Raw genomic sequence first — 13,464 nt, forward strand, 5'->3', positions numbered from 1 at the left:
TCGGGTAAAGCAGGGAGGCTGCGGCGGGGTCACACCCCCATAGCAGCCCTTCCCCCAAAGCAAAACCTCTCCCTGGAATAAATCCATAACGCCTTCACGCTGCGGGCAGCACGGCCTTGATAGCGAACCTTGTGCATCGGTTGTCCCTGGGCGAGCTGCCGGCGGGGCTGGTGGTCCTGCAGGGCCGAGTGCCCCCCACAGGGAGCGGAGCCAGGGGCTCCTGCCTCACCCCTGCCTGCAGCTCAGCTCTGTGCCACACTCGGTATTTTATTGTACAGAGCATCAGAATCGTGACATGCTTCCCTGCCGTGCAGGTGTGGCGGGGGAGGGAGGGGGTAGGGGCTGTTATTTTTTTAATCTGCCGTTCGCTATTCTCCGACAAAGGTTAATTTTCTGCTCTTCTCTCTCTCTGCTCTCCTCTCTTTTGTCGCCAAGTTCTGTGTTGTTATTTCCCGAGGTGAGGCACCAGCGCCGTGCCGTCACCGCTGCGCCGCGCTGCTGCAGGCTGTAACGCCGCGGGTCCCGTGGATGCTGTTTTTCCACTTTGGACTTAAAAACTTGCAGGAGAAACCTTGCACCTGCGAGGAGCTCCTACTGCTGAGGTCTTTGTGCGTGTGACTGCATTTATTTGCAATAAGTGCTCGTCGGCAGATTATACCAAGCTTACGCTGACAGAATTATTTGACAGCATCCCTTGATATTTCAGCAAAGAGCCCAAATCCTGAGGATATTTTGCAGTTTGTGTTCTCTTTAATCTGTTCCCTTTGTTGCTGAGAGCAGGAAATGGATTGTGTAGCTTTTAGCCTCGATAACGTCATGGTAACGTCCATCCTATTTGATCCGAAACCATTAAGCGTTGAGGGAAGACGGAGGGGAAATAAGAGAGGAAGGCTGAGCACTGAACCAAAGAACTGTATAAATGCCAAACTGAAACCAATCTTATCCTCCGTGCGATGTCCTTTTGCCAGGAATTAGTGAGATCTGTGTTCCAAGTAATGGGTTTTACCCCAAGGGTGCGTGGCGGGGAAGAAGATGAGTGAAGCACACATACATAAGGTATCGAGAACATTGAGTAGGGACGGTTAAAATGCAGCCTTGCTTTTTCAAATTAATGGACCTTGTCATGCTGAAATACAGTATATATTGAAAACTCTTGGGACATAAAGTTTTTTTTCTTCCATACGCACTCTTCCCCTCGACTTCAGTTTAAGACTGCCTTTAATGATTCCCATGGGAATGGCCGTCTGGTTGGATACCTCGTTGTGGTGGCCCAGCAGAAGTCAGTGATTGGTTTGCAATGGGAAGGAGCTGCAGATTGCTGCCGGCCTTGGGCTGCCCGAGCTCCTGCAGCCAGGGCAGCGCCTGCGGGTCCTGGGGACGGCAGCTGCCGTGGGCTTAGCTGAGCTGTGCTCACAGCAGAAGCCATTGCTGCTTCTCAAGCCGACGTTCTTATTTGGCACCGGCTGCAGTTCCGCGTTCGATTCTCCGGGAGGATTTTTCGCTGGGATGTGCAGGAGAATTCCCCTGCAAAACAGCAGATCCCCGCTTTTCTGATGATGCTTCCTTCATGGAGTAAAACCAACCTGTTCCACTGCGCGTGGCACAGCGCCTGTGCAGACATCCGCGCAGTGCTGTGCACGTCAGCCAAAGCCAGGGACTGCAGGCCAGTTTGAAGTCACTTCTTCCCCATGCAAATAAATCACTGACAAGCAGCAGTGAATGGAGCACTGAGCCCTTCCTTTGTGTAACCGCTCCTCGGGAGCCACGCAGTTGGGAGTTTGCAGGAATCACCCAGCTCAGGGGACACGAGGGAGCGGGGGAACGTGACAGCAGCGCGTGGGAGCACGGTGCTGCCTGATTGATGGTGATTTTGTCATTGCAGTTTCCTGCTTTTTCAACTTCACCACCCCGTCTGGGATCGTGCTGTCACCAAATTACCCTGAAGAATACGGAAGCAGCTTGCACTGCGTTTGGTTGATTATAGCGAAACCTGAGAGCCGAATTCATTTGGCTTTCAATGATTTTGACGTGGAGCCTCAGTTTGATTTCCTAGCCGTGAAGGACGGTGGCACCGCGGAGTCGCCGGTGCTGGGCACCTTCTCAGGAAACCAGATCCCCTCCTCGCTGACCAGCAGCGGCCACGTCGCCAGGCTGGAGTTCCAGACTGACCACTCCATGGAGAAGAGAGGCTTCAACATCACCTTCACCAGTAAGAGCTCGATCCTTTGCTTTTCATTTCAAGCTCCAAATTCTTGCTGGGTGCCTATTGGCAAAAGCCTCACTGTACCCAAATCATTTCAAATCCAGAGTAAGGCGGAAAACTGGGGATCGCATCTGGTTTGCAGTTGGGTAACAGAGGATTTGTTTCGTGCTCAGAGCTGGTTGCACAAGCTTTTTCTGGCCGTGTTGTCCAGCGGTAAATCGGGGTTATCTGTCCATGGAGCATCCCATCGGCCTCCAGTTGCCTTGTGCCGGGGGCTTTCTGCCTCCCCTCTGTCTGCACGCTGCTTGCTGGTGGGCAGCAGATGCATTGCTTGGGGCCCAGGTGGCTGTGCCCATCCATGAGCGCCGTCATCATTTGCTGACTCCCGTAGCCGTGCGGGGCTTTAAGCACCGAAGGAAACGTGTTGCAAGGTGTGCTATGCTAAAGCATTGAAACTTCCTCAGAGACGTTTGGCTTCACTTAAGTCCAGTCTTCAAATCTCAGATGAATGCTACGGTAATTTTATCCTCGTATTGTCCTATAATTTACTAAAGAACGTTGTTAAACCTATTCAGCAGGACTGATAAATGTCTTTGTTATAATAGCCTTTAGTGGCACCGCTAAATTAATAGCCTTTCCAGTTATGATTGCAAATCCTCTATTTAAAAAAATAATAATAATTCAGAGGTCTTAAGAAATCCTTGGCCACACGGAGCAGGCGGAGGGCTCACCAGAAGGAGCAGCATGGTGGGGTAATGCCACGTACCCAGGATGGAGCCCTGGGTGCTGTGCAGTCAGCAGCTCTCCTGCAGAAGCTGGCGGTGCCGGGGGCAGTTCGGATCTGTCCATATCCATTCTGGGAGCTGTGGTTGTCCCTTGAATGAGGACATTTTTAAGGTGGTTTGTTGCTTTTTTTTTTTACTGTTGTAAATGATGCATCTACACTTGAGTTTATGTGTTCTGACTGCTTGGACTGCCAAGAGGGAACTTCCTCAGACACCTTGCTGTTCTTCCCTTCCACGTAGATAGGAGACAGGAGACAACATATTGCTACAAGTTCCAGGAGCACAAGGCAGAGATTCAGCCCATGTTTTCCCTTCAGCAGTGTATAGTAACACGTTATTGTAAGAGAGGATGCTTTGTAGGGAATCCAGAACTGAGCTGTGTTTGTGCATTAAAGAAACGGATAGCGTGTGGGTGTAATGAATCTGGAGGCTTTAATCTTTTATATATTGTTCATCTCGGAAGACCACCTCCGAGCCTGGGAAGATATAGTACATAATTATGCACTTAATAGGAAGTTAAGGCTGTGGGCTTGTTCTCTGATTGGTTGGCTGGCCTAGCTTTAGCTGCAGGAAAAGGGCAGTCCTTTAACCAGAGCCGTGTGTCTGTGCAATTCCGTCCTTAACTTTGCAACGAGTAGGAAGGTAATGGCTTTGTGTCCTTCCTTTTATCCCAGTAATGATGACAAGTAAGGCTGGGGACTGTGTGGCAGTCAATCACAGGGTGTGCTTAGAGGACTCTTGGATTTAACCACATGTCCATAAAAAAATTTTCTCACTAATGGGCAACTTATGTCCCATCTGTGTAGATGCACGTGCTACGGTATTTTTAGAGCCCTTTTTTTTTTTTAATCTGTCTCTATTTTGAGTATTTATGCGTTTTCACACGTGAATGGTTGCTGAGATGGGATGGTTTGCACACTCTTTCTTGGTCGCATTTGCTGCCGTATCTCAGCACCTCCTGGATGCAGATGGTCTCAGTCGCATCGTGCCTTGCTGAGGAGCACCTGCAATGCAGGCAGGGAGCAGGGAAATGGAAGTTACTTCACCTGATGCACGGCTGCACGGTGGGAAGAGTTGGTTCTTTGTCTTCACTGTGAGAGGGGCCAGCATTCCAAGAGCACGATCAGGTGCTGATTGCCTCCATAGAAACGGTGTGAAAATATTAATTCCTCCACTTGTGGTCTGGCCTGATTATTTTTAAATCAGGGCTGGGGGAAGCTCACTGTCCTCTCGTCTTCGCCCCTCAGCATTTAGGCACAACGAGTGCCCGGACCCCGGCGTGCCCGTGAATGGGAAGCGCTTTGGGGACAGCCTCCAGCTCGGCAGCTCCGTGTCGTTCCTTTGCGACGAGGGCTTCATCAGGACCCACGGCTCAGAGACCATCACCTGCATCCTGAAGGAAGGGAACGTGGTCTGGAACAACGCCGTGCTCAGATGTGAAGGTACATTTTAGAGCTGGAGGTCTGTTCTAACCCTCAGCTTCTCAGTTATGGCCGTGATTCTGTGGAGCTCTGGGGGGAATTGTTTGCACAGAAGAGTTTGCTTAGAAGGGAGCACCAGCCCCACAGCAGTCAGTGGGCATTGAACTCAGTATTTCTGATTTGTTTGTTGTTGTTGCAAAACGATGGAGATTATTTTATTTGCTCAGCTCGTCTTAAACAGATGCTTTTCTAATAACAATAATAGAAGGCTTTGATTTACCGATGACTAAAAGCTTCCCTGCTCCTCTTGGCATGGAGGGAATTAAAGAACAGTGAATGGAAGATAGGTGGAGATGCATCTTCTGTCCTGATTTTTGGTGCATGTAAAATATATTATATAATATTTATGTAATGAAAGCAGCAAAAGGTACAGATCTTCCCCGCGAGAAGTCAACTCATCGCTGCCATCATCCACACGCACGCCGTCAGCGTGTCTCTTGATGTGGTACATCAGTCCCTTCTAATTGATTCTGGAAATCAGGAGCCATAAATTGTGTCTCCATCTCCTTGCCATAACAGCCAGCGCAGAAATGGGGGAAATGAAATGGTTGAATTAAAGGCTTTATTACAGATTTCTGAGCTGTTTCAGAGTCCTTTAAAGCTTCTATTATAGAAAAGAAATGAAAAAAAAAAAAAAAGAAAGGGCTCATTAGAGGTGAGAAGTCTTCGCCTACACTCTGTTGTCAGAGGAGCGATGCCCTGCACCGGTATTTACAGCGCTTTGAATAACAGAAGTACCATAATGCTGGGAAATCATTTTGGTAATTGGTCATGCGTTGTTCAAATGGATGAGCAGCAGAAAGCGCACAATCCTGTCCATTGTCTTGGGAATTGAAATAAGAGACATTGATTGCGTTCAATAAATTTTATGGAGAAAGAAGCTGGACTTATCTTCTTGTATTATTTTTCTTTTACAAGCAGCTGACAATAAAATGTCTGTAGGTTTGATAGAGGGTGTCCTTTCCTATCACAAGCATGAGAATATAAGTTTATATATCTCCAAGTGTAGGGGGGAAATGCACATTAAATCATGCGCTTCCGATCAGTGTTTGTCTTTGAAGGCTTTGAGAACATTAGACCACTTTATGCCATTCACTTGTGTTTTTTCTCTGTGGTCACAGTGGTGATCTCTTTTACTCACTTTTTGGTGTAGACTGAATTAAGAGTACATTTTAATTACCCTTTTTAAGCAAGGAGGAAGAGTGTGGATCTTAACTAACGTCGATGACGTGAAAAATTAATTAATGGGAAAGAAAGACCTAAGAGAAGAGTTGAAAAATGCGTGGAATTCTTGACAAGAAGTTACATGGCTTTGAGGCATCTCATTCAGAACTAATTGGTTAGGATCCAGTGGAGATCAGCGGGCTCTCATTGGGCATCTGTCAGATCAGCAGTGATGGTTTTGGGTGCCGATTTATGTGGGTGTTTAAGGTCACATCAAGTGTGACACTTGCAAGCCCTCGTGCAGACACACTTGTCTCCGCTGTCCGTTTTTTAGAGGATGATCCTTAGCAGTTTAAGGCTGTAGGCTTTTGTTCCTCAGGTCCATCAGAGTCCTTTTTCCAGAAAAGATAATACTGTGCCTTCAGCTTCTGCTGATGGCGCAAGGGACCGCAACGTGCAATAAATGCCACAGTCCTGTGATGTCCCTCGTGGCAGAAAAGACATGACTCAATTACCCACCGATATGAAAGCCTTCCTGGCACCGCCGCTGCTGAAATCCACACTGACCTTGCAGTTTTCTCGGGTTTATATCTAATGATGATTATTACACCCTGTCCGCTCAGAGCTGCTGCACAAGGTCAGGTACAGCAGCAGGCTGCTGTGTCGTCAGCATCAACTTAAAAAGGCAATTTCTTTTTTCTGGTTCTGGTTGGTTTTAACATCTGAGAAACAGCAATGCATGAAAGCTGTGGCATGGCAGGGACGGGTCCCGCTGATCCCGCCGCAGTTCCTGTGACGTTTGTCCCCTGAGTGGTTTCCTTTCCCTCCTTCCAGCTCCGTGCGGGGGCCACCTGACGTCGCCCAGCGGCACCATCCTGTCCCCTGGCTGGCCTGGCTTCTACAAGGACTCCCTGAGCTGCGCCTGGGTGATCGAGGCCCAGCCCGGATACCCCATCAAGATCACGTTTGACAGGTGCTCAGTGGGCATTTCTCACAAGTCACCATATTATCCTGTGTCTGTACGCCTGTGTGCTGTCCCATAGCTGCCTTCTCATCGTTAGAGCACATTCAGAATTACAACGAAGAAACGTGAGCGGTGCTGCTGTGGTCATATTTTTCACCGACCGATTCTTGCATCTCTTGCAGGTTTAAGACGGAGGTGAATTACGACACCCTGGAGGTGCGAGATGGCCGCTCCTACTCTTCCCCACTGATAGGCGTCTATGATGGGACTCAGGTGCCCCAGTTCCTCATCAGCACCAGCAACTACCTCTACCTCCTCTTCACCACTGACAAAAGCCATTCTGACATTGGCTTTCAGATCCGATATGAAAGTAAGTGCAAGTTGTTCACGTAATGGTGCCCTCTCCAGCAGCACAATGGACTCAATCAGAGACCCCTTGGACTTGCTTCTCCCCTTTGCCAGGCAGTTAGCACCGCTGCTGTGATTTCAGAGTGCGAAGCTCTTACAAGTCAAGTAGCACTTTCTGCTTTTCAACCATCTCGATTGGTCAGACTTTTTTTTTATCTTTGTTTTAGCATCTACAGAATGTTATTAGAAAGAAAACAGAATGTCTTTTGGAAAGAAGCTGAGCTCAGTTCCTTTCCCCATTTCATCCCCTTGGTTGGGGATAATCAGGAGGGTTTTGAATGAGCTCATAGGAGTGAACCTTCCCCCATGTTAATAACTACACCTTGGCTTTGTTCGCCACAGCTGTGAAGCTCCAGTCTGACCACTGCTTGGATCCGGGGATCCCTGTCAATGGGCAGCGCCATGGGAATGACTTCTACGTGGGGGCACTGGTGACATTCAGCTGTGACTCGGGCTACACCCTGAGTGACAGCGAAGCCCTGGAGTGTGAGCCAAACTTCCAGTGGAGCAGGCCACTGCCAAGCTGTGAGGGTAAGGAGCATGGAAGAAAGCATCTGCAGGGGGTGGCAAACACTTAACTTGCACTGCCCTGCGAAGGCAGTGCAGCAATTGGGAAATCTGCAGTGACATTTGATCTGTGTGCTCAGTTTGATTTTCATGAGTTGGGCTTTGTTTGGACCTTCAGAAGAGCTGACTGTTTTTTGGGGTTTTTTTTGCAGCTCTATGTGGAGGTTACATTCGTGGTTCCAGTGGTACTATCTTATCCCCAGGCTTTCCTGATTTTTATCCAAATAACTTGAACTGCACGTGGACAATAGAAACATCACATGGAAAAGGTGAGAAACCTTTAGCTTACAGTGGTTTTAGAGTTGGGCTTGGAACTGTTGGAGGATGGTCAGAGGGAGCCAGTGCTCAATGTCTTTGTCTCCAGGGCAGTGCTGTTGCGTGTCCGTGTGTTTGGCCTGTTGTCATTCTTGCCACCACTCAAACATTGTCTCTGGACAAGGCATGAAGGTTTTTGTGGTCACATCTCTTACTCTCTTTGAAACAGAGAGGACCAGGAGAGAAGGGTGGTCCTGCCATTGATGCTACCTCAGTAATATTTGGTACTCAGTGGTTCTGTCACCCACAACGTTCTTTGCTGTGTTGGATGTTTATCTGTATAATATTTTACGGATGGAGAAGTGGAAGTGCGTAGCAAATAATTTCCAAACATAGGACAGAATTCAGGCTGTCAGTTCCCAGATCTGCCCTGGTTCTGCAGCTCACATTTCTCCACCAGCTAGGACTACTGGCAGCCTAGAGGCAATGCATGGGCCTATTCAGTCCAATCTCCTGTGTGGCACAAGCCAATTTTGTGTCTTGGAGGAAAAATTCAGGGAAGTGTATCACTGACAATTAGAGAACAAATTGTATACGGAAAGAAGGGTGGTATTTGTCTCATAGAGTCATAGAATATCCTGAGTTGGAGTGGACCCGCAAGGATCATTCATTGAGTCCAACTCTTGGACTCATCACGCAGGCAGAATCTTCTTGGGGTAAGCACCAAGGGTACAGACTTTATGTAACTTCATGCGCCGTTATGTAACTGTCTCATACTGGATATCAGCACAACGGGAGCTATCATGAGCCAATTTTGCAATACCATTTGTATTACAGCAAATAAACTTGTCAATGAACAGCACAGTGCATTAAGGGAACCATCACATGCTGTGAAAACTATTCAGTTGAGTAGCAGCAATCCACTCTTCATTAATCCACTCTGCCTTGGATTCAGCTCTGTGACGAGGCACTGCATTATCCTGTTGCTAGGCTAAGCACAATGCAGCAAACTGACACTCTTTTATATAAGAAAGTGTAACTCTGATGGCCTATGCACTTTTTTTTTTGCTAATATCAGAAGAAAAGAGAATCTTTTGATCAAGCTAAGCAAGGCTTGAAGAACTGTGCGTTTTCAGATAGCGGGGGAATGCCCACACAAGTCTAGGGACTCTGTGCCCTGTTCAGTAGCACAGGAAACAGAGCCTCCCATAGAGCAGTTTGGTGTCACTCAGTTCTGTATTGGCCAAGGAACTCAGCCCTGGGTCTGACCGTCCACTACTGGGCAGTGTCTGTCTCACTTAGAGAAGCTGTGCATTGAGTTTTTGGGAAAGTTGGGCTCAGTTTCAGTTGTGTGAAGCCTAGGAGCTGTTCCTGAAACTTTGAGGAGCAGCGCTTTGCCCCCAGGCAGGATCACCCTGCATGGCTCTGTGCAGCCTTCTGGTCCAGGTGAGCTTCGTGAAGGCACTGCTTGGATGCAGGAGACCTCGACGTCCTCCAAGTACAAGAGGTTAGGGCGAGAGGAGAGGATCCACAAAGGATGCGGCAGTTATAACGAGCTGGCATGCGGCCAGGTTGCACGTCAGGAAAACCTTCCTTCCAGCTCCTGTAGTTCAGGAGCTGTTTATTTACCTCTGCCATGAGACAAAGGAAGAAGTCCTTTCCTCTAAAGCTTTGTGAAGCGCCATGGAATGCCTTTAGCTGGGCTGTTCTGGTGGAAGCGTGCGTACATATGTGCATGTTTGTACACATTCCATCTCTTGCAGTGGCATTCTGTTTTTCTTAATGACCAATTTGCCCAGCCATTGCTGTGTTCAACTGCTCCCTTGCTTCTCCCAGCCCTCTTCAGCATTCCTGCAATGTTCCTGCTCGTTCCTCCAGTATGTTGACAGAGTGATCCCAAGTCAGGGCGGCAGCCACTGGAATTGAATGAATTTAGTCCTTGAAGAGCAGAATAGGCTGTTAAAAAAGCACAACCAAAGCCCCTTGTTGGCTGACTTCATCTGCAGTGCACTTAGCAAGCCTTCACAGTGTGCTTTGTCCTTGGCCTTCAGTTCATGTTCCTGGAGACCACGGGGGCAGTCGGTGGAGAGTGGGCAAATCTGGTACTGGTTAAACCTGGAATTGTTAACAGTTCTGCTCTGGCAGCTCTAACAGGCAGGGGAGATATTTGCATCACCCAGGTGTTTGCCGTTGTCCTTCACTCTTGCTCCAGTTGTGAGTCCCCAGCTCCCATGAGATGGCTGAGTAGAACTTGGGGCTTTTGCTTTGGCCATTCCTGCCCAGCCAGTGCAACTGCCTGCCCCATAGGAGCTGAGCTCAAGTCACTCCCGGATCGTAATGAACTTCTGGCATGTGGGCAGTGCATGAGTCCCCTGACTGAAACAAGTTCGTTGTTAAAATAGTTATTTTTATGTGACTGCAGACAGATTGACTTTATGGACTCACGGGCTTGCATAATTTAAGTTTAAAAGCGGCTTAATTTTAAGGATATTTAAGTGCTTAAAAAGAGACTATTATTTTTAATCTTAGAACTTCAAAGTGATTGCTTTTCCCTATAATTTGTTTTGTTGTTTCTTTTACTGAGAATGGAAAAAAAAAAAACAACCCTGCATTTGCAGAGACATTTTGTGCCGCAGTAAATTGCAGACCAGTGCAAAGGTTTAATCAGAGTCGCAAGTCCTTTAAAAGGAGTTTGTAATTAGCCCTTATGGCTGCAGTTACCCAGCCCTTGGAGGGCTCTGCTGCTGGAGAGCCCCGTGCGTGATCGGGTTCGTTATCTCCAAACCCTGGAGGTGGGAGCTGTTCTCCCAGCCCCCGGGCACTGAGCTCTGCCTCTGTTGATGCTGGGGGGTGATATTTCTCTTCCTTAGACCTGGTTTCGTAAAGGCACGGGTATAAATCTACTGTCAGTTGATAAACAAGAAAAACTGAAAGCGTTTTGTATTCCCGGCATCTCACCGAGATTTCACGCCAAAGCAGGTCGTATCAGCTTTGAATCAATTGTACTGCTGCTGTGGATAACAAACATTTGGGAACATTTAAGAAGTTTCCTGCCTTCACGGAGTTCCACGGGGGGGAACAGCTGAACTAAACATTTTCTGCCAGGCTCCAGAGAGCACTGAGGAGGGATGTGCTGCCATGGAGGTGTTACACAGCTGAGGTGCCCGTGAGCCCTGCACCTTCCCAGCCATGGCCGTGGGAAGGGCTTTGTGTTGGTCACCCACCTCTGGGTCCTCCCTTCCTGGGAAGGAAACTGCTTGCAGTCCGAGAAATTGGGTGGACATAGGGATAAGCGGAATATTCAGAGTTATAATTGGATGCTGACAAAAACTCTGCTGGGATGGATATTAAAGCTCATGCTCCAGAGCTTTAATCAGTCTCTAGGTTGATCTCATCGCGATCTCCGAAATTAATGGGGAATGGGGAGCAAGGAGGAGATAATTCCTCTGATCCTTATTTACAGATTTTCCTGTGCTCGCACTGCAAGCAGCTGATGCTGTGCTTTGGCAGAGATGGGATGCAGAGCGAGACAGCCCTCGGGTCTCCCCAGGTTGGCAGTCTCTGTGCTGTTAATCATTGGCTTAAATGAAAGAACTTGGTCATGCCACTGGGCACTCCCGATGAGCGCGAGGAGCGGTGAGCCGACTGTGACTAATGAAGAGCAGATGACAGCACTTGTGTTTGCATGGAGGAGCCTCTCTCCCTAACAGCCCCACTGGGTTCAGGGCTTGTGAGGAGAGTGAAGGCCATTGCAGCTCTGCAGCCTGCCCGTGGAGCTGGGGGTGTCTGCAGAGGTCCTTGGGTGAAAGCAGCCGTGTCGCTGCAGAGAGGCTCTTTGTGTTGCCTGGCATTGCCTTGGCTCGCCGACCCCACGATGTGACAGGGTTCCTGACAAAGGGCCCTGCCTCTCTTGTTCTCTGCGAAAGCTGCTTCTGCCATTTGTTGTTTTTCAAGGGTGGAATTATTTTCCAGGCAATCAGTGTTTCTAATTGCGTTCGAATTCATCATGAGAATCACCTTGCTGGAGGCTTTTGCAAAAGCTCGCGGTCCTTACTGCTTTGTTTCTGGAGGTGTGAAGGATGGTTTAAGTAATCTGTTTCCCCTCTCTTGTTCATTACAAATGCAGCAAGGTCACAGCCTTCTTGGCAAAATCTTCCACGGTGTTGGCATTAAGGGAGGGGGACAAAAGCCACGTGTGGCTGAGGAACGTGTGTTTGTCTGTGAGTGGTCTCCTGGTGTCCTGCAGGAACCATCCCGCCACAGGAAGGTGCAGGAGGTCTCTGCAGTAGCACTGCTGGCAGAGATACCTTCTGGAGAGGCCTTCCTGACCTTCGGTGTTGTCTTAAGCCCTGTTTTCTAGGTACAAATTCCTTCCAAAACATAGTCAGTTTTGTGTTCAAGTCCTCACGGATACAGCTTCTGCTTTCCTTGCTGCCCATCCGAAGGTCAGCAGTGCTAAAGCAAAGTGCTCTGAGCTGCCGGGCTCTGTCCTTCCTGCTGCTGGTCCTGCCCTTGGGCGAGCCGTGCTGCGTTCCAGAGGCACAGGCATGGAAGACCCTGACTGCCCCGCTCTGTTCTGGGCCCTGTACCGTGGCCCTGTTGTACTTTTCTCTTCTGTTCCACTTCCAACATAAACGTGCCCACGCTTTTCAGTACGGCGTTTCTTTTCCGTCGGGCTGCTCTTAGTGGAAAACAGGAAGAAAAGAGTCAGGCGTCATCCCAGGGAGCACGGCGGGCTTTGGTTTGAGGTGCTGCCGGTTGTCTCCTGCAGGCGTGTTCTTCACCTTTCATACCTTCCACCTGGAGAACGGCCACGACTACCTCCTCATCACCGAGAACGCCAGCTTCGCGCAGCCCCTGAAGCAGCTCACCGGCTCCCGCCTGCCCGCCCCGCTCAGCGCAGGGCTCTTCGGAAACTTCTCTGCACAAATCCGCTTCATCTCAGACTTCTCCATGTCCTACGAGGGCTTCAACATCACCTTCTCAGGTACAGACTTCGTTCTTTCCCTTTACGATTCAGCGCCAATCTTGGGAAGAGGTTCCCGCTGGTTTGTGTGGTTCCGGTTCTTGGAGCTGGCTGCCTGGAGGAGCTGTGGTGCCCAATGCCCGGAGGAGATGGATGGGCCCCGGGCTGCCCTGGTGTGGGGCAGCCAGCCCACGGCAGAGCTTGGGTCCGGGTGGGCTGTAAGGTCCCTTCCAACCCAGCCGTTCTGTGATTGTATTCAGTTGTTCCTCCAATAGGTTGTGTCAGCATTGGAGCACCGTGTATCCCAGGAAATACTCTCTTTTCAGGCCCTGTATGTCTGTATGCAGCACTTCTTTGTGCCTTGAGCCCCACTGGGTGACTGATGGGACCCCCTGGGATTATTTCCCCCTGCTGGGGTGTTTGTTGCCTCCTCCCTGCTCGCCCAGTGACCTTTCCTGCTCTGTTTATGGACGGAGTTTCAGCTCATTTTCTTGGGGTATCCCCAAGAGGCCACTCCTTATGCAGAACAGATCATCACACTTGCAAATAACGGCTTTGCTCGGGCAGTCTCTGGTTGAAGTGTGTCCTTAACCCCGCTGTCCTACAAATGACTGCTGAAACGTTTGCCCGTGCACGCGTTTCAGAACATGCAATCTTTGCTGCCTGAGTGC

General features: G+C 49.2%; 1 protein-coding gene across 7 annotated transcripts in view; it reads left to right on the forward strand.

Annotated features, from left to right (window-relative positions):
- CSMD2 (CUB and Sushi multiple domains 2) overlaps positions 1-13,464 on the forward strand; it is a 276,129-nt gene that overhangs the window by 164,708 nt on the left and 97,957 nt on the right. For all 7 annotated transcript variants that reach the window (XR_002432467.1, XR_002432468.1, XR_002432469.1 and 4 more), the window contains exons 15-21: positions 1,883-2,209; positions 4,236-4,430; positions 6,468-6,606; positions 6,780-6,967; positions 7,348-7,536; positions 7,725-7,841; positions 12,599-12,814. Coding sequence is in view for 3 of the 7 variants with exons in the window: in XM_021375375.1 (XP_021231050.1) it covers positions 1,883-2,209; positions 4,236-4,430; positions 6,468-6,606; positions 6,780-6,967; positions 7,348-7,536; positions 7,725-7,841; positions 12,599-12,814 (1,371 nt within the window). In the remaining 4 variants the exon portion in view is untranslated. The remainder of the gene's footprint in view (positions 1-1,882; positions 2,210-4,235; positions 4,431-6,467; positions 6,607-6,779; positions 6,968-7,347; positions 7,537-7,724; positions 7,842-12,598; positions 12,815-13,464) is intronic.

This window comes from Numida meleagris, chromosome 22, assembly GCF_002078875.1.
Source record: "Numida meleagris isolate 19003 breed g44 Domestic line chromosome 22, NumMel1.0, whole genome shotgun sequence".
NCBI classification, from domain to species: Eukaryota; Metazoa; Chordata; class Aves; order Galliformes; family Numididae; genus Numida; species Numida meleagris.